This window comes from Neophocaena asiaeorientalis, unplaced genomic scaffold (assembly GCF_003031525.2).
Source record: "Neophocaena asiaeorientalis asiaeorientalis breed wild unplaced genomic scaffold, Neophocaena_asiaeorientalis_V1.1 scaffold678, whole genome shotgun sequence".
In the NCBI taxonomy this organism is placed as follows: Eukaryota; Metazoa; Chordata; class Mammalia; order Artiodactyla; family Phocoenidae; genus Neophocaena; species Neophocaena asiaeorientalis.
The window spans coordinates 846,549-874,285 of record NW_020175038.1 but is presented as its reverse complement, the minus strand read 5'-3'; the positions used below and the strand labels follow the sequence as shown (position 1 = coordinate 874,285).

Sequence of the window (27,737 nt, the reverse complement as noted above, 5' to 3'; positions counted from 1 at the left end):
AGTTCCATTTGGTCTTCAACTCTTTGCCTTCTGTCTTCTATCCCCATCACTCCCTTGATACTTCCTTGGCAAAGGTATCAAGAAATACCTTTTGCCACATTAAGTAAACACATTCTTTCAAGTTTTTTCTTACTTGAACTAAATGAGCCATTTTCATTTGGGGGCATCCACTTCCAAGATTCTTCTTTTTGACACTCTATTCTCCAGGCTATCCTCTGACTCTTCTTCTCTAGCTTTTTTCCTGGCTTTTTTTCTCACTCTAACCCTTCTGCCTCTTCATTCATTATATGATCTGTCAGCATTCTCATGTATTTCCACAGTTTCTGTTTCCTTGCTCATTCATGCATTCATCGAATGAGTGCCTATTTGTGCCAGGCACTGTGCTGTTGCTGAGGAGACAATGTGAATGAGATGGACATAGCCACTGTCCTCATGACATGTGTAGCATAATAAGAAATACAGGTAGATAAACTGGTAATTGTGGAACGATGGGTAATAAGTGTTCTGGTAGAGGAAATACAGAGGAGGGATACCTAACTAAGACTGGAGTGGTTGGGAAAAGCTTTTTGGAAAAAGTAACAGTTGAAAGGGGCTGTGGGAAGGTCAGTGTTTCAGGCAGAAACAATAGCATCTGCAGAGAGATAAAGGTAAGGGAGTGCATTGCTGAAGTATTGAAAAATCATTGTATCTTAAGAGTGTGGAGGGAAAGAGCAGAATGGAGAGGGATAAGGTTGCATGGCCATAAAGTAAGCACTCATATAAATATTCATTCAACAAGCATTTAATTAGTGTGTTATTTTATAGTTATACTGCCACATAATTATAGAGTTTAGTAGCCTAGTTTCTTTACTTTTTTTTTTTTTTTGTGGTACGCCGGCCTCTCACTGTTGTGGCGTCTCCTGTTGCGGAGCACAGGCTCCGGACGCGCAGGCTCAGCGGCCATGGCTCACCTCACGGACCCAGCCGCTGTGCGGCATGTGGGATCTTCCCGGACCGGGGCACGAACCTGTGTCCCCTGCGTCGGCAGGCGGACTCTCAACCACTGCGCCACCAGGGAAGCCCATAGTAGTCTAGTTTCACTCTTGCTGCTATGAACAATCAAAACTAGGTTTTAGAAGATATCTGAGTCTATGATAATCGCTTATTGCTGTAGACTGGTCTTATGATAGGTTTGTGCTGCTTATATAACTAGATCTGACACAAAAGCTTCAAAGACTCTTATTGATTATTCAAAACCTTGGCCTCTGATGTCTGAGCTTTAATTATAATCATTGTCAATAATGTATAACCTATTCTTATTCTCTAAATGTTTAATATATATTATTACCTTATTCCAACTAGATTTTCAGTTTTTTGAGGGTATAGCCTACTGTGTTTTTAATTTCTTTTAAATATTCCTTTGTGCATAGAATACAAAGGGTACAGCTGTATGTGTCTTCATGTACAGAGTATTTTTGTACTTTTACAAGATGAAGACTCTTTTTTTTAACCTCAGAGGGCTTAACCCAGTATTTCTTACATAGGGCATATATAATATTTATCAAATATTTAATTAAATAACCTAAAAATGTTCTTTAAAGTAAAGAACAACTAGTATGGTTAAAATTATAATGACTTCTGTTTTTAGCCAAGAGAGAGTAATAGGGGCCAGATTTACCCTCTTGCCTGAAGCAACTAAAAAGCCAGGTAAATATATGAAACAATGGTTCTCTTTACATTTAACATCAGGCAATGAAGGAAAATGATCCTTAAGGAAAAAACAAATGAGATGAGCCCTACAAGGGCCCTGGCTTACTCCCTGGAGAAAGTTCCAGGATTTGGTGTGAAAGGGGGGAAGTACAAATAGAGCCCAGTAATCTCTCTGAGAGGAGGTGGTAGAGTTCGGAGTCTGGGAAAGCCAAGATAGCTAGAGTTCTCAGGGCAGAGTATTAGAAAGGAGGGAAATGGACACAGAGAATTCTGGAGATCTGCAGAGGGTCTCCTTTGAGCATTCAGCTGAGTGGTGATCATTACATGCATGTGGGAAAACGACCCAAGACTGAGGAAAGAACTACCTGAAAGGATTCCAGGAAGCAGTGCTTAGACCTCACAGAGGGCTGGATATGATGCCTGTTTGCACCAGCAAGAGTAGAAAAACTAACACTTGGGTAGTGTTAAGAAGGGTCTTGCCTCGGTAGTAAAGAAAAATTAACCCTGGACTAAACATGCTCTCGTCATGGCTAACAAAGCTTAAAAAAAGCAAGAACTGAAAGGATCAAACTATTCCCAAGTAACTTAACCATATCCTAAAATAAAGCTCAAGAATATTTATAGGAATATGAAAATATCCAGCACACAAGGTAAAATTCTCAATGTCTGGCATCCAATGAAAAATCATCACCGTGTTTCTAAAAGTTTGTTTTATCTTATCAAAAATCACCAGTCATGGAAAGAGGCAGAAAATTACAAAATGTGACGAGAAAAATCAATAAATCGAAACTGATTTAAAAATGACTTGTGGCTTTTTTAGCCTGTTCCCATTGGCATTTCCAGATTATTGGCCTCCCTGATACCCAGTCTGGTATATATGAGGCAAAAAGAAAACCCAGAGAACTTACTGCTGCATCATTCCTGGGTCCTACCATCCCTAGCTGGTCTACCTCTTTTCACCACCTTTCAGTCTTCTTAGGTGTTTTTTTTTTTTAATCTATGTAATGTCCCAGGTTTTTCGCTGAACTTAGTAGAAGGAATAGGGAAAAGTGTGTCTACTCCATCTTTCCAAAAAGTGAATCCCTCTGAGACTATATTTTTGGAGTGTAAACAAATGTTCCTTGATGAATCAATTGGGTATCAATATGAAAAACAATGAACTTTGGCTTCAGTAATACAATAAAACTAATTCCAGATGGATCAGAGATATGAATATGAAAGGTAAAGCAAAAAGACTTCCAGAAGAAAACAGAAGAATATCTTCATGTCCATGGGATATTGCAAAGATTTCTTAAACAGGACACAAAAATCACTGACCATAATGAAAAGATTGATAGATTGAACTCATTAAAATTAAGAACTCCTGTTGATTAAAGATACCATTAAGGGGATGGAAAGCAAACCACATATGGGAGAAGTCATTTACAATATGTATATTTGACATAGCATTTGCACCTAGAATAGATAATGGACTCCTACAAATTGATTTTTTAAAAAAAGGACAACCAAATTTAAAAATGGGTAAAAGGCTTGAAGAGCCACCTCAGGAAAGAAGATAACCACATGGCCAATAGGCATATGAAAAGGTGCTCAAAATCATTAGTTTTCAGGGAAATGTGAATTAAAACCACAGTGTCATACCATTCCATCTCTACCAGATCACTTATAAAAAAATTATAAAAGCATTTTCTTATGACTGAGCTTGTGGAGTAGCAAGAACTTTCATACACTGATGTTGAGAGTGTATATTGGTACAACCACTTGGGAAAACTATTTGGCAGTACCAATTAAAGTTGAGTATACACATACCTTCTGACTCAGCAGTTTCACTCTAGGTATGTATCCAAGGGAAGTACGTATATGCACATATAAGAATGTTTACAGCAGTATTTTTGTAAAAGGTAAAAACTGTAAACAACTCAGTTGTTTAACAACAGAATGGATTTAATTGTTGAATATTCACTTGACAGAATAATATATAGCAGTGCAAACGAATGAACTGCTGTAAGTATAACAACACTGATAAACTGAACAAACATAATTCTGAGTGAAAGAATCTAGGTACAAAAGAGAGGTATATCCTATATGATTTCTTTATATAAAGTTTATAAACAGGCAAAACTATAATCTGTAGTGATAGAAGTCAGAAGATTGGTTACCTTGTTGGGTAGTTCCTGGGAGAAAGCATGAAGGATGCTTAATCTTAGCTTAAATTCTTCAAGTTCAAGATTTAAGATATGTATACTTTACTATATGTATATATTATGCTTTAATAAAAAATTAAAACACTAAAAAATCTATTCTGAAGTTATTAGTAATTTTAAAATTAGTAATATCTATCTTATTTATATACACTTTAGAGTCAAAGCACTTTACACATATCAATTCTATGATTATAAATATAAAAGTACTTTGTAAGCTCTAAACTGTAGTATTATCAGATATAATTTATTTTTAGAACAGTTTTCAATTTTCTAGAGCTGTTTCTGTTTCTGTTTATGGACCACATTGTGGCACAAAGATTTGTGTAAGCTACCCTTTCATTTGCTGTTGTAAAATGACAACTGAAAATCATTATCAAAATTAATGAAAAGAGTGGCTTCATTGATCAGTAAAGTGACATCTGGTCAGTTCTCACAATCAAGCTATTTTTTTTTTTTTGCTAGAAACAAAGTATTAAACTTTTATATAACAAGTATTATTTGTATTAGAGAATAGCCAAGAGAGTTCTGGAAGACTACCATATGCCGTCAGTGGGCGAGTTTTACCCATTGAATTTCTTTGGTTTTTGCCCTTAAGAAGTATTTCTAAATAATTTCTCTCAGGCTCAAAATGACAGATGAGCTAAGTTGTTTCATTATTTTAGGTACTATTAAAGTCTACATGGTTGTATCAAATCTAAATAACTAAAATTATCTACCACCATGTGAAATAGCAATTGTCATTTTAGTCAGGAAAGATAAACAACATTCCTTTCCTCTTTTTGATACGTAAATATACTGTTTAGGAAAAAAACCACTAGCAATATTTAAAGAGACAGTAAACTCAGACCAGTATGAGGCTGAATTTCATGCTTTAAAGTAATGGCTCTCACCATGGAGAACAGTATGGAGGTTCCTTCAAAAACTAAAAATAGAACTACCATACGACCCAGAAATCCCACTATTGGGCATATACCCTGAGAAAACCATAATTCAAAAAGAGTCATGTACCACAGTGTTCATTGCAGCTCTATTTACAATAGCCAGGACATGGAAGCAACCTAAGTGTCCATTGACAGATGAATGGATAAAGAAGATATGGCACATATATACAATGGAATATTACTCAGCCATAAAAAGAAACAAAGTTGAGTTATTTGTAGTGAGGTGGATGGACCTAGAGTCTGTCCTACAGAGTGAAGTAAGTCAGAAAGAGAAAAACAAATACCATATGCTAACATATATGTTGAATCTAAAAAAAAAAATGGTTCTGAAGAACCTAGGGGACAGGAATAAAGATGCAGATGTAGAGAATGGGCTTGAGGACGCGGGGAGGGGGAAGGGTAAGCTGGGAGGAAGTGAGAGTAGCATGGACTTACATATACTACCAAATGTAAAACAGACAGCTAGTGGGAAGCAGCCGCATAGCACAGGGAGATCTGCTCGGTGCTTTGTGACCACTTAGAGGGATGGGATAGGGAGGGTAAGAGAGGGAGATGCAAGAGAGAGGAGATACAGGGATATATGTATATGTATAGCTGATTCACTTTGTAATAAAGCAGAAACTAACACACCATTGTAAAGCAATTATACTCCCATAAAGATGTTAAAAATAAATAAATAAAATAAAGTAATGGCTCTTAGCCGGAATCATCTGTGGAGCTTCATAAAAATATGCATTATGTGATCCTACGTACTAAAACCTTTATTCAGTAGGTCTATGCTGGAATCCCAGGCATCTTCATTCAGGAAAAAAAATACGTATTTATATATGCAATTCTGATATTCCTTGTTGATTACCACTCCTTAAGAGGCAGAAGTAATAACTTGGTCATTTGTTTATTGCCGCTCACAGTAGGCAGAGTTTTTTTTGTTTTTTTTGTTTTTGCGGTACGCGGGCCTCTCACTGTCGTGGCCTCTCCCGTTGCGGAGCACAGGCTCTGGACGCGCAGGCTCAGCGGCCATGGCTCACGGGCCCAGCTGCTGTGTGGCATGTGGGATCTTCCTGGACCAGGGCACGAACCTGTGTCCCCTGCATTGGCCAGCGGACTCTCAACCACTGCGCCACCAGGGAAGCCCTAGGCAGATATGTTGGATCTTTGTAAACAATCAGCTTATGTCTAAAAGTATGAGGTTTGCACATTTCTTCTGTTTGTTGTTGATAATCCTTGTATAGAATAGAAAAGACAAAGTGAGCCTTGTTGATTTCTTCAGTATTGGCTTGAAGGAGGAAAAAAATCAAGTTACATGGGGAATTCCCTGGTGGTCCAGTGGTTGGGACTCAGCGCTCCCGATGTAGGGGGCGTGGGTTCGATCTCTGTTAGGGGAACTAATATCCCAAATGCTGCACGGTGCAGCCCCCCCCAAAAAAAGAGTATTAAAAAAAAATCATGTTACATGAATAGAAAAGAAGAAATTTGATAGGAAATAACTTTAATCACTGAAAATGAATACTCTAAAACATGAAAAGTAGTTTTTATTCACTTGAAAAATGGTTGTTTAGATGATGATAGGGTAGAAGTTGGAAGAAGGGACATGAGGGAATAGGGTATTTGGGGTCAGAAATAATGTAGAAAAATGACATTTTTAGTTGAGGTGGTAGGACATTTTGGTAATGATAGCAATGATAAAAGGTAGATTTTTGTTCGTTATTTTCTTCTCCCTCACTAAGATTATGAGTATAAAAATAAGAATGATGTTTTAGAATTGTTTGAGTAGAATCAATCAAGGTAGATGGTTCACTCATTCATTTGGTTCATTCGCTAAGCACATTATTGAAGTGCCACACACAGTAATAATATAATAAATAAAAGAGATGGAGTTTCTACTTCAGTGTTCTTTCTAACTGCATAGACAGGAATGCTGGATAAAGAATTTATCTTTCAGGGCTTCCCTGGTGGCACAGTGGTTGAGAGTCTGCCTGCTGATGCAGGGGACACGGGCTCATGCCCTGGTCCGGGAAGATCCCACATGCCACGGAGTGGCTGGGCCCGTGAGCCATGACCGCTGAGCCTGCACGTCCGGAGCCTGTGCTCCGCAACGGGAGAGGCCACAACAGTGAGAGGCCTGCGTACTGTAAAAAAAAGAATTTGCCTTTCAGCCAGCTAGTCTCCTGCTCAGGACCCAGCTTTAACCAGTCTTGGCTATGCTAAGCAAATCATAACCTAATTGGAACATAATTTCTTCTTTGTAAAAACCGAGGGTTACACTGAGTACTTTTACCATTTCTACCTCTAAAATTCTATGCTTTTTTATGTGAACTTTAATCTCCTAAAACTACATTAATTCTATTCATACCATTCTTTCCTTGCCATCTTTATATCTGTTTTCTTTTACTTTCCTTATTTGCACATAACATCTGTGGCTTGGTACTGATTCCATTGGTTATTTATGTATTTACTTGCAGTCTACTTCACTGGACTGTGAATGTTTGAAAACAGAGATAGATACAGGTCACTTTAGTGTCTGCACTTACGCACACAAAATGAATTAGTGGTGATTAAATTATGTTTTTCTTCTTTTAGAAAATAAGTTCCTGCGGTACCTTGTAATCCAAGGTCTGTGCAATTAGAAATAACATTAAAGTTAAGACCTCTATTTTATTTACTTTATTATTTTGCCTGGCACATAATGAAATAATGTGCTTTATGAATGAATGAGCAAATCATCATTTATAAACTGTCTTTTCAAGTTCAAAATGAAAATAATATGCATAAATTAATATAACATTAATCCTATTTATCGGGACTTCCCTGGTGGCTAAGAGGTTAAGAATCTGCCTGCCAATTCAGGAGACACGGGTTCGAGCCCTGGTCCCGGAAGATACCACATGCCGTGGAGCAACTAAGATCCCACATGTGCGCCACAACTACTGAGCCTGCACTCGAGAGCCCGCAAGCCACAACTATGAAGCCCGCGCGCCTAGAGCCCGTGCTCCGCAACAAGAGAAGCCACCCCAACGAGAAACCTGCACACCGCAACGAAGGGGAGCCCCCACTCGCCGCAACTAAGAGCCTATGCACAGCAACAACAAAGAAAACCCAATGCAGCCAAAAGAAAAAAAAAATCCTTTTTCTTTTCATTGATTATTACATACATTGATAAGTACATCATTAGTTTATTAAATATATGATATAAGATGGTTGACTGTTAAGCAATGGAACAGATCTCTGTTAAGTATTGGTTATGGAAACATTAAGCTAAATTATAAGTATGTATATATTATATTGTATATACTATAAAGTTTTAAAATAAATGTGTTTTGAGATGCTTGTACTGCATATATTCCAGAAATGAACTTATTTTACTAATGCTACAATTAAATGTGAGCTTAGTAAGGGTCGAAAATTACAGGACACTGGAGCCCCCTTCTCTTTTTAGCAAGCAAGCAGTTACCATAATTTAAGTACATTAGAGTAGAAGGTCCATGGCACAGATTGTGTGTTTTATGACTGATGTATCCCCAGGAACTAAGAGAGTGCTTGGCTTACATCAGGCAGTCAGTAGATATTTGTTGAGTGAATGAATAAAAGAATGAGAATATTTATTGACTGTGCTTCATTCTCTAGGGGGTACAGCGTTGTCACCACTGATATGTTATTTATTACCTCTTTTATTTATTAGCAGTTTCTGAAATAATATGAAAATTAGAAAATTTCCTGAAGCTTATTTCATAACTTAAAATTATGACCCAGTAACCTTTTAGTATTTTAATAACCTCATTAGCAAACATTGAGTGCCTGTTGTAAGTATGGTACTGCTAAACTTTAGTCATTCAAATAAGACATACCACAGTTTCTGCCCTTGAAGCGTTTTCAGTTAATTGGAGAGATAGAAAATAGACATAAAGATGATACATAGCAATATGAGGGTGTCAAAGTTACAGTACATATGAGAAATTAAAGTTATGTTCAATGAAAAGTTTGATATTAAGTTTATGTGCATTATTATTCAACTTTTTAAAAATGCATAGAAAAATAGGGAAGGGAAACATAAATATACTAGTGTTTTGGATGGTGAGATCATGGGCAAATTTATTTTTATTTCATACATATCTGTATTTTTACAAGCAAACAATAACTTTAAATAAATTAATAATTTTCTATCCCAGATCTAGGATAGGATTTGTATTAGAAAAGTAGGGCTTCCCTGGTGGCGCAGTGGTTGAGTCCGCCTGCCGATGCAGGGGACACGGGTTCGTGCCCCAGTCCGGGAAGATCCCACATGGCGCGGAGCGGCTGGGCCCGTCAGCCGTGGCCGCTGAGCGTGCGTGTCCGGAGCCTGTGCTCCGCAACGGGAGAGGCCACAACAGTGAGAGGCCCGTGTACCGCAAAAAAAAAAAAAGAAAAGTAAAGCAGTCTATGTGCCCAGCATCATCAATCGCTAGATCCCTCTCCTGTTTATACATTCACTAGGATGCACCATAGGTACCTCAGCCTCATCATTTAAAACGGAATTCATTGTCTTTCCAGATTTACTCTTACTCCTAAACTCTCTATCATGGGAAACTGCACCACCTTCCATTAATTTTCTCGTGCCAGAATTCCTGTGTGCTGTTTGGAACTATTTCTCTCCCTCTCCCTCTCTCTCTCTCTCTCACACTCTCTCTCCATCCCCCTCTCTCCCTCTCTCCCTCTCTCCCTCTCTCCCTCTCCCTCCCATCATTCCTCCCTCCCTCCCTTTGCCGCTAGTCATCCAATTCAGTTCATCAGTTTTCTGAGCACCTTTAAATTCGTATCCTATTTGCCATTCTCACTGCAGCTGCCTTGGTTTAGGACCTCATTATTTCTGACTTAGAGGATTGTAAAAAAACTTACTCTTTGCCACCTCTAGGACCTAGTCTATTTTGTATATACCTGGGAGGATGATCATCCTCAAATATAAGTCTGAGCTTATCATGTCTTTGCTTGAAACACTCAAAAGCTCCCTATGTGCTGAGGGATAAAATCTTTATTGCCTAGAATGATTATACAAGGCCTTTCATGATCTAGCCCCTCCATGTCTTTGGGAGCCTCATCTCATGTTACTCCTCCATGTAACTACTGTATTCCAATTTAACTGAATTACTTGAAAAACTGAAGTAACCAAAATACAAATACTCTGTTTGTTCAGATTTGCTTTTAAGTTTCTCCTCCTTCTTCACAAATATGTTTGTCAAATACCCATTTCAGTGTTCAAGACTGACCTCAGGTGTCACATACCCTGTGCAGCCTTCTCTGATCCTTTCTGGATAGTGTTAAGGATTCCTCTTGACTTGCATAGCATCCCATATTTCTATTAAAGCACATATTGCATTTTTTTAATTGAAGTATAGTTGATTTACAGTGTTGTGCCAATCTCTGCTGTACAGCAAAGTGACTCAGTTATACATGTAAAGACATTCTTTTCCATTATAGTTTATCACAGGATATTGAATGTAGTTCCCTGTGCTATACAGTAGGACCTTGTTGTTTATCCATTCTAAATGTAATAGTTTGCATCTACCAATCGCTCCCAGTCCATCCCTCTCCCTCCTCCCTCCCCCTTGGTAGCCACAAGTCTGTTCTCTATGTCTACTATGAGTCTGTTTCTGTTTTGGAGATAGGTTCATTTGTGCCATATTTTAGATTCCACATAAAAGTGATCTCATATGGTATTTGTCTTTCTCTTTCTGACTTCACTTAGTATGATAATCTCTAGTTGCATCCATGTTGCGCAAATGGCATTATTTCGTTTTTATGGCTGAGTAGTATTCCATTGTATATATGTACCACATCTTTATCCATTCATCTGTTGGTGGACAGTTAGGTTGTTTCCATGTTTTGGCTATTGTGAATAGTGCTGCTCTGAACATAGCGGTGCATGTATCTTTTTGAATGATAGTTTTGTCCAGGTATATTCCCAGGAGTGGGATTGCTGGATCATATGGTAACTCTATTTTTAGTTTTCTGAGAAACCTCCATACTGTTTTCCTTAGTGGCTGTACCAACTTACATTCCCACCAACAATGTAGGAGGATTCCCTTTTCTCCACACCTTCTCCACAATTTGTTATTAGACTTTTTAATGATGGCTATTCTGACTGGTGTGAGGGTGGTACCTCATTGTAGTTTTGATTTGCATTTCTGTAATAATTAGTGATGTTGAGCATCTTTTCATGTGCCTCTTGGCCATCTGTATGTCTTCTTTGGAGAAATGTCTATTAAGGTCTTCTGCCCATTTTTGGACTGGGTTGTTTGTTTTTTTGTTGTTGAGTTGTATGAGCTGTTTGTATATTTTGGAGATTAAGCCCTTGTTTGTCGCATCATTTGCAAATATTTTCTCCCATCTATAGCATAATTTTAAACTTCACTAATTTTATTTTCTCCCTGTAGCATTATTGCATTATTTTAAACTTCACTAATTTTATTTTCTCTCAACTGTGAACTTCATGAGTGATTTTCTCTTATATTGTGTCTTTAGTCCAGTGCAGAAGCAAAATAAATGTTGAATGAATGTTTAAATTAATTGTTGTTCTATCAGGTTGAGGGTGTTAGTGAAGAGAGGATGGCATAGCTAAAAATACTGAGCCTGTGAGTGGCATATAAGGTGTCAAACAAGTGAGTATGACCAGGAGAAGATAACTTGTGATATATTTTGTAACCCAGACTACCTTTCTCTACCAGAATATTTGGTTTTGTTTGATTGATTTTAGGCAGAAATGGTAGCAGAAGTGAGAGAGAGGCCAATTTATGACAGTTGTGAGTACAGTGCGAAGAACTTTTTTTTCCTGAACATTTGAGAGTAAGTTGCCAACGTGATGCCTGCCCCATCACCTTTGAATACTTTAGTATGTATTGCCAGCAAACAAGGATATTCTCCAACATAATTGCAATATAACCACCAAAATGTAAAAAATTCACATTGATACATTTTTTCCATCTAATCCTCAGACCCCCATTTAGGTTTCTCCAGTTGTCCCAGTAATGTCCTATATAACAGCAGCCCCCAACCTTTTTGGCACCAGAGACTGATTTCATGGAAGACAAATTTTCTACGGATGGCAGTTGCGGGGTGGTGGATGGTTCAGGCGGTAATGCGAGTGATGAGAAGCGGCAGATGAAGCTTTGCTCCCTCGCCTGCTGCTCACCTCCTGCTGTGCAGCCAGGTTCCAAACAGGCCATGGACCGCTACCAGTCTGCGGCCTGGGTGTTGAGGACCCCTGCTGTATAACATCAGCATTCAGTTTACAATTACATATCCATTTAGTTGTCATGTCTTGTTAGTTTCCTTCAATCTGAGATAGTTCCTTGGTCTTTCCTGGACTTTCATGGTTCTGATACTTTTGAAAGTTACAAGTCAATTATTTTGTGGAATGTTCCTCATGATTACATTCAAATTATGCATCTTTGGCACAAATACCACAGAAATAATGATGTATTCTTACCAAATCCTCTAGGGTAGCATGCAATTTTGATTTGTGTCATTACTGATGTTACTCACTTTGATCACTTAATTAAGATGGTTTCTGTCAGACTTCTCTACTTTAAAGTTACCCTATTTCTCCTTTGTAATCAGTAAGTATCAATATTTTGTAAGAGTTGTACTTTGAAACTATTTAAATATCTCATTCCTCATCACACTTACAGTTTATTCATTACTATTTTATGTCAGTATGGACTCCTATGTTTTCATTAGATTATAATCTGTTACTATTATTTTTTATTTTTTATTTTTTGGCTGTGCTGCACAGCTTGCCGGACCTTAGTTCCCCAACCAGGGATTGAACCCGAGACACGTCAGTGACAGCTCTGAGTCCTAACCACTGGACCGCCAGGGAACTCCCATGACTTATTTTCATGCTCATATTGTCTCATATTGGTTAGTGAGAGCCTCTTGAAGATGGTTTCTATATTCTTTTGACATGTCCCCCATAATTCTTTGAGTACTTCCTTACTTTTAGCAAAACAGTATGTATTTCAGGCTCATCTTGTACTTTCCGTATCCCAGTCCTGATAACAACTATTTCTCAAAGAAGCCCTAGCTACTTTAGGTAAAAAAGAGTATTTAGATCTGGATACTAGGTGTGCTTATTTTCCATGAGTATGCTTTTGGAGTACTGCTGCTCACAGAATCTTTCAGAAGACAGAGCTAGGGAATATATGTATGCTTATATACATACATAATGTCTTTATTTATTTTTCTATCTTTCTCTCATGAGTTCATACTGATACTTTCAGTTGCAGCTCAGTACCATAGGGTTCCTTCTTGTTTTTCTTCCTATGTTTGTAACTCTTTTGTTCAACATTGCAAAACTTGATTCCCTTTAATTTTAATATATTTACTTATTTGAGCAATCTTCCTCTGTGTAATCAAGCTTCTGTGGCCATTGCTTCTGTCTTTTGTACATGTTGATACCTAATTATCCAACTTGGACACCCATGACTTGCATCCAGGCTGTGGCTGCTTTCCTCCTACAGGAATGCTCTCTTCATCCCGTGTGTGCTATGACACTCAGAGCTGCCCTCCTGCTTATCTGTTGACACCCTCCTCACCCTGCTTGGGTTCTGACTCCCCACACTGGGCAGCCCTTCTAGGCAGATATCATCCTATAGCTCTCACCCTACTAGGATTTTGATACTCTTACCTAAAGGTACCCTTTGCTCCTGCTCCTTCAACCCCCATGGATGTCTTGCTTACCCACTGGAACTCCAGCATATTATGCTGGGCTGTCCATCCATAGGAATGTCCTCTTCATCCTGCTCAGGCTCGAAGGCCTCACACGAATCCCCTCCTCACCCTGCTTGGGTTTCTAATCCCCATTCTGGACTTCCACACTCCTCATGGGCACACTCTGCTTCCTGCTTAATCTTTGACACCCAGCCCAGGCAGCCCTACTATATGGACATTCTCCTTACTGCTTGGGTTCTTACACCCAGTGCCAAGTGCCCCTGTACAAATACCCTTTTCCCCCTGCTCAGGCTCTGCTTCTCTGTGCTGGCTACCTCCATCACCTCAGTTGCTTTAGCTGTGATACCCTGTGCCATCCCCTTGAGGGTGCATTTGTCACCATGCTCTGGCTCTGACACCCTATGCTAGCTTCTCTGCATTCCCTCCCATAGATAACCATCCTCATTCTGCTTGGTCTACCCATCCCAGGAGACTTTTACTTTGCTTGGGCTCTAACCCACCACAGTAGGTTTTCCCTCTGTGTGTCAGGCTTCCCTCTTCTCATCCTGCTTTCTTGGACTCCATCCCACCCTTCCACTCTTCTCCACCCCTCCCCACTCCCCCCAGATATATTCTTCATTCTGCTTGGGCTCTGACACCACACACCAGGCTGTGGATATTTTATTTACATTGCTTGGATTCTGCACCTGATTATCTTTTCCTGCTCACCTTGCTTAGGCTCTGAAACCCTTTGCCAGGCCTCTGCTACCCCCACCCCCACTATGGATTCCCTTCTCACTCCACTGGGCTTCTGACACTCAACCCCGGTCCTCCTTACTCCTCTTGGACTCTGAACTCTACAGTTCTTAAAGCTCTATTGAAAAGTATTCTTGTAAGATCTTTGAAAATTATAAATAAGCCATAAAGGTTTTAATCAATAGTTAGGTCATAGATAGGACTTTGAAAGTCTTCTGTCTAGAACAGACTTAAGTAATAACATCTTCTGAGAATAATATAAATAAATTAAGAAAGTATATAACAAAAATGGTTAGTTAAATAGTATACTCCATTCTGTATCTTATAAATGTTGTTATGTAGCAAATAATTGTGAAATTTTAAAGTGAAAAGTAATAAGTATTAGAAAAAAATATATGATGTACTATGTTAAAATGATTGTGGAACTCAATTTATTTTTCTTATTCCTGAAATTGTTGTAATCTATGCTGCTGTATATTGTTTAAAATTACTGTAGAATACCAGCTTGAGGAAAACTATAATAAAATATAATCAGGAAGAGGTAATATGATTAAGTAAATAAGTAACAGCAAACTAGTAAATTGACTTAAACTTAGCTGAGAAAAATTTATTAAAGCAGAGATCACTTACAAGTTACTTTCAGACTTAATAATCTTTTAGAAAACAAATATCCGGTAGACCTGCAGCCAGTACATTTTCCAGTGGAGATGCCAACTATGATGACTGTCAAGCCTAAAAGTGTTTTTAACAGAATGAATGCTGTCTCTCTTCAACGCAGAACTATGTTGGCACAGTGGAGGTGCCAGGCATTTTGTTTTAGAATGTCTGATGTGAAACCATAGCTTTGGGATTTACCAGCTTATTGAGATAGTTAATAGAGACATGGAAGAGTAAGGCAATTAGTTCCCAAACCATTTGCAAGAACTTTTTGAAAGTCTTTTAACTCTTTTGGGTGCTTAAGTAGCTTTGTATATACAGTTTATTTATTTATTTTATAATATTCTTTAATGTGCTGCTTTTTCTGAACATACATATAAATTTATTCATTTATTTATTTACTTTTGGCTGCGTTGGGTCTTTGTTGCTGTGCGCGGGCTTTCTCTAGTTGAGGTGAGTGGGGGCTACTCTTCATTGCGGTGCGCAGGCTTCTCATTGAGGTGGCTTCTCTTGTTGCGGAGCATGGACTCTAGGTGCACGTGGGCTTCAGTAGTTTTGGCACGTGGGCTCAGTAGTTGAGGCATGCGGTCTCAGTAGTTGTGTCACACAGGCTCAGTAGTTGTGGTGCATGGGCTTAGTTGCTCCTCAGCATGTGGGATCTTCCCAGACCAGGGCTTGAACCCATGTCCCCTGCATTGACAGGCAGATTCTTAACCGCTGCGCCACCAGGGAAGTCCCTGTAATACAAAGTTTAAAAAAAAAATAAAAAAGGTAAAATCCCATTTTAAAAACAGAATACAAACATTTATAAATACATTTTCCAGTATTAGAGTGTTTGCATCTAATATCAGGGAGCATTTATTATTTGAGTAACTAATATCTGTGCTGAGCATTAATTCACCGTTTTTTAGTTTTTTTAAGCATTCCCAACACAAAGTATCATCCTTTTTACCACAAATACTTCCATTTAGCTGCTTGCTCGACAATTGAATTCAATTTATTTACAGAGCTTCCCCCCGCCTTTTATTGTTCATCTCTGCATGAAGTTAAGTCTGTGGTATTAGTTGTGTACAACTTTGAATTGTTATGTTACGTGAAAGTTAGTAAGAGTCTTCAGAAAAGTTAAAGAGTAGATGGGCTCTGACAATTCTGGTCTTTACTTTCTGACCCTAAAGCAGCTGAATATTGAATGCTGTTAGCTATCAGGTCAACAAAGGTAAAGTGGCGATAAAAATTCCTAAAAAAGGAATAATAATTTACAGAGGTTTTTAAAAATACTTATTTAATTTATTTATTATTATTTTGGCTGTGCTGGGTGTTAGTTGGAGCATTCGGGATCTTTAGTTGTGGCTTGCGGGATATTTTTTTTTAAGTTGCGGCATGTGGATGTCTTACTTGCAGCATGTGGGCTTCTTAGTTGCGGCATGTGAACTCTTAGTTGCAGCATGCATGTGGGATCTAGTTCCCCAACCAGGGATCGCACCCGGGCCCCCTGCATTGGGAGCACAGAGTTTTACCCACTGGACCACCAGGGAGGTCCCTACAGAGTTCTTTTTAACAGATCTTATTTAAGCTTTACATAGCAACTCTGTGAGGCTATGCACTATCCATGCATAACCTTAATTTTTATTGTATTTATTGATTAGATTAGATTATATAGTTTAGTAAAAAGAACATTCATGAGCCCAGTGTCCAGACCAATTTATTTCTGCTACTCCTTTGTCCTGTATCTTTGTCTCACCATCAAAGGAAACTAATGTCCTAAACTTTATATTTATCATTCCCTTCTTTTGTTTTATCACATGTGTTTTTCTTTTTCTTTTTTTTTTTTTACTATTACACAAGTTTCACATTCTTGGTAAAATCGACTTCACATAATTATTTTGAAATTAAGTGAGAATATATATACAATGATCTTTTGCACAGTGCCTGTCCCCACTCCCAAGTGCTCAATAAATGGTAACTGTAACTGTATTATCAATGTTGTTATTTTGCAAAGGGAAGAACTAGAAAAGCATGCCTTTTCTCAGCTGTTTCATTTGTTTATCTCCCTGGACTCTTCTGGGGTAAAGTGAAGGAGTTTGGGGGTTTGAGGTCTTTCCATTTTTTTCTGGAACTGAGCAACATGTAAAACAAAACAGTAAAGTGGGATTTGGTTGATCAGCAGTTAGGGAACCAGAGTTTCTAAGTGAGAAGAAAAAAAAAATGCTGCAGTATTAAGTTACAAGTTTTTCCTTCTCTTTCACTGCCTTGTGAAAGGCAGGATAGGATTTCTCTCTCCTTGAATTTGATGCAGTGTGGTGGGACTCCCACCCTCTCCTCCCCATATAGCCAGTGTTGAAGAGTAAAAGACCAAATTCTCCCAGAAATAATCAGTGACATAAAAGGATCATTTAGAGTTTACTGAATGACTGAACACATATGGCAATCAGTCAGCCCATTTTTACATTGTTCACCTTCCCAGCAAACATTGGGAAGCATTAGTTTGCTTTCAATATCTGAAAATGATTTCATTCCTCTAATCGCCCAAGGCTCTGCACTATTGCACCAACATAAGGCAAATTCTTGATCTGAACTTGTTTTCTCTTCTGCCTAATTGCTTTTTTCATACACTTATGTTCATGATTTATGTTGGGACTTCCCTGGTGGCGCAGTGGTTAAGAGTCCGCCTGCCAATGCAGGGGACACGGGTCAAGCCCTGGTCCAGGAAGATTCCACATGCCATGGAGCAACTAAGCCCATGCGCTAGAACTACTAAGCCTGCACTCTAGAGCCGGGGAGCCACAACTACTGAGCCCACGTGCCACAACTACTGAAGCCTGCGAGTGACAACTACTGAGCCCACGTGCTGCAACTACTGAAGCCTGCGCACCTGGAGCCCCTGCTCTGCAACAAGAGAAGCCACTGCAATGAGAAGCCCACACACCGCAACTAAGAGTAGCCCCGCGGGCTTCCCTGGTGGTGCAGTGGTTGGGAGGCCGCCTGCCGATGCAGGGGACGAGGGTTCGTGCCTTGGTCCGGGAGGATCCCACATGCTGCAGAGCGGCTGGGCCCGTGAGCCATGGCTGCTGTGCCTGCACATCCGGAGCCTGTGCTCCGTGGCGGGAGAGGTCGCAGTGCTGAGAGGCCCGCGTACCACCAAAAAAAAAAAAACAGAGAAGCCCCCACTCACCACAACTAGAGAAAGCCCACGCACAGCAGTGAAGACCCAACATAGCCAAAAATAAATAAATAAAAATAAATTTATTAAAAAAAATAATTTATGTTAACTAATTATTTACTTTATCATATTTGATCTAAATCTATTACATGGCTACTTAAGCAGGACACTTATATTGGGATTTTGGTCAACTGAAATTCATAATGAACCATTAAGTGAGTTGATTAAGCATTATTATTGCTCAAACTATTAGCAATGTTAATAGAAAAAAATATGAGACAACAGTCGCCCCAATTCTGGCAGACCAAGGAAAGAGTTCTTTAGAAAACAAAAGAGAAATCATTCCTAGATTTTGAAAAAAAGAGTGAGAAAGAGAGTGAGTGCATTTAAGTACATTGCACAAGAGCAGTTTTTACCAGATGTTACATTGATCTGTATTAAATTTGATTATTCCTTTGCACAGGTATTCCAGCCTTTCATTATCTGTGATGAATTATGACATATGATATATTCCTCTTAAGCCTATGTCATTTGCAAATTCTGTATCTTTGTTCAAGTTGTTGATGTAGTAACCACATTCCTCAAGGGGGAACCCATACATTTTTGGGTGGTGTTGTTTAGAGCTATCTGTTTTATGAAGTCTACATTTCTTATCTTGCTCATAAGAACTTTGTAAGATTTTCATCATTTTACTGACTATAGGATACCTATGCCTGTAGTAATTCCTTGATACAGTAGATGAGCCTTAAAAGGGAAATTAGATTAGTTTGCAGTTTAGCCTTCATAATTTCACTTGTCACAAATAGAAACTATGTGAAAAGATATTTCTGTCCATGAAGTTTATTAGGAACATTGAGAGACCTAGCTCGCTCTTGTGCAGTTCTCAGTTGTTCTTATTCTATTCCTCTTTCTCTCTTTTTAAAAACAGCTTTACCCATGTATAATTTACATATCATAAAATTCACACATTTAAAGTGTATAGGAGATTGGCTCAAGATGGCGGAGTAGAAGGACGTGCGCTCACTCCTTGTGAGAGCACCAGAATCACAACTAACTGCTGAAAAATCATCGACAGAAAGACACTGGAACTCACCAAAAAAGAGACCCCACATCCAAAGACAAAGGAGAAGCCACAATGAGACAGTAGGAGGGGCACAATCACAATAAAATCAAATCCCATAACTGCTTGGTGGGTGACTCACAAACTGGAGAACACTTATACCACAGAAGTCCACCCACTGGAGTGACGGTTCTGAGCCTCACGTCAGGCTTCCCAACCTGGGGGTCCGACAATGGGAGGAGGAATTCCTAGAGAATCAGACTTTGAAGGCTAGCAGGATTTGATTGCAGGACTTCGACAGGACTGGGGGAAACAGAGACTCCACTCTTGGAGGGCACAGACAAAGTAGTGTGTGCATCAGGACCCAGGGGAAAGAGCAGTGACCCCATAGGAGTCTGAACCAGACCTACCTGCTAATGTTGGAGGGTCTCTTGCAGAGGTGGGAGGGTGGCTGTGTCTCACCATGAGCACAAGGACACTGCCAGCAGAAGTTCTGGGAAGTACTCCTTGGCATGAGCCCTCCTAGAATCTGCCATTAGCCCCACCAAAGACCCCGGGTAGGCTCCAGTGTTGGGTCACTTCAGGCTAAACAACCAACAGGGAGGGAGCCCAGCCCCACCTATCAGCAGACAAGCAAATTAAAGTTTTACTGAGGTCTGCCCACCAGAGCAACAGCCAGCTCTGCCTACCACCAGTTCCTCCCATCAGAAACCTTGCACAAGCCTCTTAGATAGCCTAATCCACCAGAGGGCAGACAGCAGAAGCAAGAAGAAGTACAGTCCTGCAGCCTGGTGAACTGAAACCATGTTCACAGGAAGACAGATGAGACGAAAAGGCAGAGGACTATGTACCAGATGAAGGAACAAGATAAAACCCCAGAAAAACAACTAAATGAAGTGGAGATAGGCAACCTTCCAGAAAAAGAATTCAGAATAATGATAATGAAGATGATCCAGTACCTCGGACGAAGAATGGAGGCAAAGATCAAGAGGATGGAAGAAATGTTTAACAAAGACCTAGAAGAATTAAAGAACAAACAGAGATGAACAATAAAATAACTGAAATGAGAAATACACTAGAAGGAATCAGTAGCAAAATAACTGAGGCAGAAGAATGGGTAACTGACCTAGAAGACAGAATAGTGGAATTCACTGCTGCAGAACAGAATAAAGAAAAAAGAATGAAAAGAAATGAAGACAGCCTAAGAGACCTCTGGGGCAACATTAAACACACCAACATTCACATTATAGGGGTCCCAGAAGGAGAAGAGAGAGAGAAAGGACCCGAGAAAATATTTGAAGAGATTATAGTCAAAAACTTCCCTAACATGGGTAAGGAAACAGCCAATCAAGTCCAGGAAACGCAGAGAGTCCCATACAGGATAAACCCAAGGAGAAATACGCCAAGACACATAGTAATCAAATTGGCCAAAATTAAAGACAAAGAAAAATTATTGAGAGCAGCAAGGGAGAAACGGCAAATAACATACAACTGAACTCCCATAAGGTTAAGAGCTGATTACTTGGCAGAAACTACAAGCCAGAAGGGAGTGGCATGACATATTTAAAGTGATGAAAGGTAAGAACCTACAATAAATTACCAATGGCATTTTTTACAGAACTGGAACAAAAAATCTTAAAATTTGTATGGAGACACAAAAGACCCCGAATAGCCAAAGCAGTCTTGAGGGAAAAAAACAGAGCTGGAGGAATTAGACTCCCTGACTTCAGACTATACTACAAAGCTACAGTAATTAAGACAATGTGGTACTGGCACAAAAACGGAAATATGGAACAGGATTGAAAACCCAGAGATAATCCCACACACCTATGGTGAACTAATATATGACAAAGGAGGCAAGGATATACAATGGAGCAAAGACAGTGTCTTCAATAAGTGGTGCTGGGAAAACTGGACAGCTACATGTAAAAGAATGAAATTAGAACACTCCCTAACAGCATACACAAAAATAAACTCAAAATAGATTAGAGACCTAAATGTAAGACTGGACACTATAAAACTCTTAGAGGAAAACATAGGAAGAACACTCTTTGACATAAATCACAGCACGATCTTTCTTGATCCACCTCCTAGAGTAATGGAAATAAAACAAAAATAAACAAATGGGACCTAGTGAAACCTAAAAGCTTTTGTGCAGTAAAGGAAACTATAAACAAGACGAAAAGACAACCCTCAGAATGGGAGAAAATATTTGCAAACAAATCAATGCACAAATGATTAATCTCCAAAGTATATAAACAGCTCATGCAGCTCAATATTAAAAGAACAAGGGCTTCCCTGGTGGCGCAGTGGTTGAGAGTCTGCCTGCCGATGTGGGGGACACGGGTTTGTGTCCTGGTCCAGGAGGATCCCACATGCCGCGGAGCGGCCGGGCCCGTGGGCCGTGGCCGCTGAGCCTGTGCGTCTGGAGCCTGTGCTCCGCAACGGGAGAGACCACAACAGTGAGAGGCCCGCGTACCGGAAAAAAACAAAAACAAAAAATAAACAACCCAATCCAAAAATGGGCAGACCTAAATAGACATTTCTCCAAGGAAGACATACAGATGGCCAAGAAGCACATGAAATGCTGCTCAACATCACTAATTATTAGAGAAATGCAAATCAAAACTACAATGAAGTATCACCTCACACTGGGTAAAATGGGTATCATCAAAAAAATCTACAGACAACAAGTGCTGGAGAGGGTGTGGAGAAAAGGTAACCCTCTTGCCCTGTTGGGGGGAATGTGAATTGATACAGCCACTATGGAGAACAGTATGGACGTTCCTTAAGAAACTAAAAATAGAGCTACCATATGACCCAGCAATCCCACTACTGGGCATATACTCAGAGAAAACCGTAATTCAAAAAGACACATGGACCCCAGTGTTCATTGCAGCAGTCTTTATAATAGCCAGGTCATGGAAGCAACCTAAATGCCCATCGACAGACAAATGGATAAAGAAGATGTGGTACATATATACAATGGAATATTACTTGGCCTTAAAAAGCAGTGAAATTCGATCAGTTGTAGAGATGTGGATGGATCTAGAGACTGTCATACAGAGTTAAGTATGTCAGAAAGAGAAAAAGAAATATCGTATATTAACACATATATGTGGAACCTAGAAAAATGGTACAGATGAACCAGTTTGCTGGGCAGAAATTGAGACGCGGGGCTTCCCTGGTGGCGCAGTGGTTGAGAGTCTGCCTGCCAATGCAGGGGACACAGGTTTGTGTCCCGGTCCGGGAGGATCCCACGTGCCATGGAGTGGCTGGGCCCCTGAGCCATGGCTGCTGAGCCTGTGCGTCTGGAGCCTGTGCTCTGCAGTGGAAGAGGCCACAGCAGTGAGAGGCCCACGTACCGCAAAAAAAAAAAAAAGAAAAAAATTGAGAGGCAGATGTAGAGAACAAATGTATGGACACCAAGGCGAGAAAATGGCGGGGGTGAGAGGTGGTGGTGTGATGAATTGGGATATTTGGATTGACATATATGTATGTCAGTATGACTAATATGAATAAAATGGATAACTAATGAGGACCTGCTGTATAAAAAAAAATAAAAAATACAATAAATTTTCAAAAATAGATAAATTTGAGCACTGAGCGATATGGTTACAGCCCTACCCAACACCTTCATTGCAGTTTTGTGAGATCCTAAGCAAAGTACCCAGTTAAGCCATGCCCAGACTCCTGGTCTACAGAAAATATGAGATAACAAATGTTCGGTTATGTAGGTTTTTTGTTAACAATCTTATTCACATATAATACAACTTGCCCATTTAAGGTATACAGTTGAAAGGTTTTTATTCTCTTCACAGTATTGTGAAACCATCACCACAATCAATTTTGTAGTATTTTCACTACTCCCAAAAGAAAGCCCATATTTTTTTAGCTGTCACCCATCTTTCTTTCATTCACCCAGCCCTAGGCTAACACTATCCTACTTTCTGTCTCTATAAATTTGTCTGTTCTAGACATTTCATATAAGTGGAATTCTACAAACAAGGTTGAGCACTGAGGGTTGAACAGAGTATTCCTTTTTGCTAAACTGTAAGTTCCTCTAGGTAAGGAAATAAAAAAAAAAAATAATAAATAAAGTGTGCAGATTCAGTGGTGTTTAGTTATTTATATTTATAGAGTTGTGTAGCCATTGCCATAATCTAATTTTGGAATTTTTACCACCCCGAAAAGAAACCTTGTAACCATTCTTCCTCTTAAAAAAAAAAAAATCTAGTAGATTCTTTTAAAATCTAGTAGGTTTAAAAAAAAAAAAAATGTAGTAGCGGTTATAGTTATCTAAGGAAGTCTTCTCAGGAAACTGCCTTTCCGTTATAGATTTCCCATTCTCTTTCTTCATATTCTTTGCTTATAAATCTAGAATTTCATTCCTCCTTATCTATTTAACTGATTTAAAAGATAATGCAAGAAAAATAGATATGGCAGCTTAACATGAGGGAGGACTATTTGTTGTTTTCATGGATTTAAAGGACCTATGCTTTTGTTCAGGAGTTCTCTCATTGGCTAGTGGAGACTGTGTAAGTGTTTAATTTGGATTGAATTTAGGACTAAAGGACAATAGTACTACCAGCATAATTTATATCCCTTTAATCTTTTTATGTTTTATGGGAAGCAGGCTTGAGAGTAAGACCAACGTATGTGGTCATGGTGTACAGTTATATCTTGGAGGGAATCTTTGAGATAATGGGGTAAAAGAAGAGTTTCAGTGAGGATTTAAGTCTTAGAGAAGTTGTTTAAAGTAGCAGAGCCAACACAGTTTTGTCTGAAGTGAGAGCCTGTGATGGTAAGGACTGTATTACCTGCTGTTTTCCTTGGATAGATAGGAAGAAACTTCTGACTTCTCTAATTTCCAAACACTTGAGTCAGTTAATCAGAAAATACGTTTGGTGAAGGAATGAATCCATGCTTCCTACACCTTCCACTTGACTTGCTTATTACTTTGGTTTGGGGGTAGGCTATAGGGAAGATTGAAATATAACAAGTTCTATATTTAGTTACTTTCCAATGTATTTTTATTGACATTGCTTTTATACCTCTAATTTAGACTCTATGTCCTTCTTTGGGAAAGTGAAATGTGGTTAGTGATGGGGCTTTTACTAGGTTAAGTTTTTTTTCCCTTGACATAAATGCATTTTGGTAGATCCTTTCTCTTTTTATCTAAGCTATTTTTTATTTTCATATTTCCTTTTTGTTTATTTTCCTACACCCCCCCCCCAAAAAAGGTCTTGAATATGCTTTTCTTCTATGTATAAGGGTCTCGTTTTCAACATGGATTGAGGAAAATAATTGTATTAAAATCTATGTTTGATGATATGACATTTGTTTTAATTAGTTTCTCGTACTATCCCCCCTATATTATTTGAAAGATGGAAGTAATCTACTTAAGTTTTTTAGCAACATTTTAACAAGCTGAAAAATTTTAGTCAGGGCATATTATATTCAGACAGATGTAACATTTGCTAAATGCTTTGAAGATGAAAATTTCAAGTGTTAGGTAATAGTTTTTCGAAAGAAAAAATTTTAAGTGGATTCTTTACTGTGAATGGAGATCATTTAATACTACAACTTCTAATTTTAGCTTTTCTTTATGATATTCTTTCTTATTCCTATCCACATGAAACTCAGGATACGTATTTTAACTGGGAGGATCAAAGTATTTATGAATTCAGTAATCAGTTAACTGACAGTATTGTTTGCTACCAAGGATAAAATGTCTTACAGTGCTACCTTTATTTTTTTAATCACTTAGTACAAGTAGTTAATAATCTTCTTTAATTGTTGGAATGTTGCTTTTCTTAGAATACTAGGCAAGTCCCTTAAACTCTGTGCCTCGATTCTTTAGAAAATAGACATATGATTCTAACTGGTCTTTTGAAGTTTCTTCCAACATTGATTCTACTACCTTTAGTGGATATCTTGATAATTATTTCTGTCCAAAAACCATGTAATAATAACTATAAAATAATTTTTAAATAGTAGATGTAAATTTGATTTTATGGACAATTAGAATATTATAAAATATATTAAAAAGATACAGTACTCTTTAATCTGGGATAGAAAAGTAACCATAATCTAATATAGGCACTTGTGCTTAGTGATTCAAGAGTATCCTATACTTGTGCCTTTCTAGAGTTGGAGATACCTCAGAGTAAGAAGTAGTTCCTTGAGCCATAACATTTCTCTTTTTCTCTTCTTTAGGAGGGAAAAATGCATTATGATAGCAAATTAAAATATTTGATAAAGGTGCTGAGTAAAAGAGCAGTAGACTATTGGTCTAATTGGAGAAGCCAATTTAAAGCTGATATACACTAGTACATGCCATCTCATATGTAAAGGATGATAAGTTACACTCTTTTTTTTTTTTTTTTTCAAAGGAAGATATTGGAGCATCTTGGGTTATTTGACATCTCTTCTGTCTAGTTTTATACAGTTTTAAAATTTTAATAACTTTTTCTGTAGATCATCGTAAGCATGAGGGATAAAACCAAGAAGAAAACGGGTTAGAATGAATGGAAAATTCATTATTCAGTTCAATAAAAGTATATAATAGAAAAATATTTGCTAATAATTTTTACAACAGTAGTTATATGAAGTTTAGTGTATGTGTATGAATAATATAGTTCTTATGAATGAAAAGACATTAATTTTGTGCTCGTAATTAGGTTATTGACTTATACTCTTTTTAAAAAAAGTTTTTTCCCTTTCCCCCAACAGAATCTGTCTATGATCTTCTCCCAAAGGAGTTACAGTTACCTCCATCTAGAGAACCATCTGTAGCATCAATGAGTCAGACAAGTGGTGGTGAGGCAGGCTCGCCTCCTCCAGCTGTAGTTGCTGCTGGTATGCATTTCATTTTACTTTTAAAAGAAAAAGTATTATCTGGTCAACATGAACAGTGCTGGCAAAATTCATATTAAAGAGTGTGATTTGAGGGTTTGTTTTAGGTTGTTTTAAACTACATACTTTTAACATTAAAAACTTTCAATATACAATATTCTTGATACAACTGTTATTTCTTAAAATTTCACGTTGGCACATCTATTAGTGCCATCTCCCAGAATGGACCTTATCTTCAACTATGGGAACAAGTTTAAAGTTTTTTTCTTTACTGCACATAAAAAGGTTATTATAAATACCAAGCTATGGGTAGAAAATTATATTTGAGTCTCTATAAAACAATTATTTTAAAAAATTTGCTCAAAGGGGAAAATGTTTTATTTTGTATAATCTGAAAAAAAGACTCAAGCACTCAAGTGTCTTTTCTGTTTGTAGCATGTTACTATAACCTTTTCCCTACATTTAAAAACATATGTGACTTTATACTTATTTTAAATTCAGTTGAAAGTAAATGGAAGATTTGAATGTAATGTTTATATAAAGACATTTTCTTATATCAGTGAAAAAGTATGGAAAGTAATGTTTGAAATTTATCAAGTTTATTTTTAATCAGCTCTCAAATCATACACTTTATAATTATATAAAATTGGTTCAAATTTTGATTGAATTAAAAGATTGACAGACAAGCTAATTGAAAAATGTCTTGATTAGTGATAAATTAATAAAGAATGCTTTCAGTAATATTAGATTGCCCAACTGTAATTCTTTTTTTAGTTGGGTTTATAGACTACTAAGTGTGTTTGGTGTTTTAAAAAAGTTAGAAAATTACATATATATACTCTGAAGTTTAATCTATCCTACTAATTAGAGGTTTCTTGCCTAATATGATACCTCTCATCTTTTAAAATGGTACTTAAAATCCATCAAAACATTGTTTTCAGTAAATTCTTTTTGTTTCCAAAAGAACAGTGAAGCGGAAGGTTGTGATTTAGAGGATATTGGTACTATAATAGAACTTTGGGTACTTTTCTTATTTGCATTAACCTAAGTCCAGTTAACCTTGTGTACCAATCTTTCCCCTGAGCCGTATAGTGCAATATGCAGCCTTCCTGGTTGAGGGCAGGAAAACTTTAAACATGGCCAAGAAACTTACCAGCCCTGCTCACTGTTCATGTGTTGCCAGACATTTTCTAACAGATTCTGTGGATTTAATTGTGAACATTTTAGTAATTGAATTGTTAAGATGACCTGGTTTCACTTTATATGCACTGAATATTTTTTCTGGAATTTAAATATTTAATCTAGTTTTAAAATAGTATCAGATATTAAAATATATATTTTTTAATTTTAATGAAATATTTCACTTTAAATCCACAGGTAGAAACTGACTAACTGATTTCTTTTGTATCTTTTGAGATTTGTTTAAAGACATGTTGAATCTGTATAGAACTAAAAGTCTGTTTCTTCTGTGCTTTTTAACATCTGTTGACAGTAGATCCAGTTCCTTTTAAAAGCTGAAAAAATGTTAGCTAGGTTTGGAAAAAGAACGACACTTCCTTTGAAATAATACCAAACTCAGTTTTAGAAGTTTTTATATATAAATATTGAAAGTTTTTGAATTTGAGTCACTAATGGAATGTTGAAGGTCCCTCCTTCCCTCCCTCCCTCCATAATCCTCTCCAGATAAATTTGAATGAAGGCTTTGAGTTGAAAAATCATGAAAATAAGAA

General features: G+C 38.0%; 1 protein-coding gene across 8 annotated transcripts in view; it reads left to right on the top strand.

Annotated features, from left to right (window-relative positions):
* NFAT5 (nuclear factor of activated T cells 5) overlaps window positions 1-27,737 on the top strand; it is a 126,888-nt gene that overhangs the window by 42,073 nt on the left and 57,078 nt on the right. For 5 of the 8 annotated variants that reach the window (XM_024763097.1, XM_024763096.1, XM_024763095.1 and 2 more), the window contains one exon: window positions 25,885-26,010. In XM_024763097.1, the coding sequence (XP_024618865.1) occupies window positions 25,885-26,010 (126 nt within the window). Of the gene's footprint in view, window positions 1-25,882; window positions 26,011-27,737 lie in introns of those variants that run through there. The other 3 variants (XM_024763101.1, XM_024763100.1, XM_024763103.1) reach the window with 2 other exon arrangements.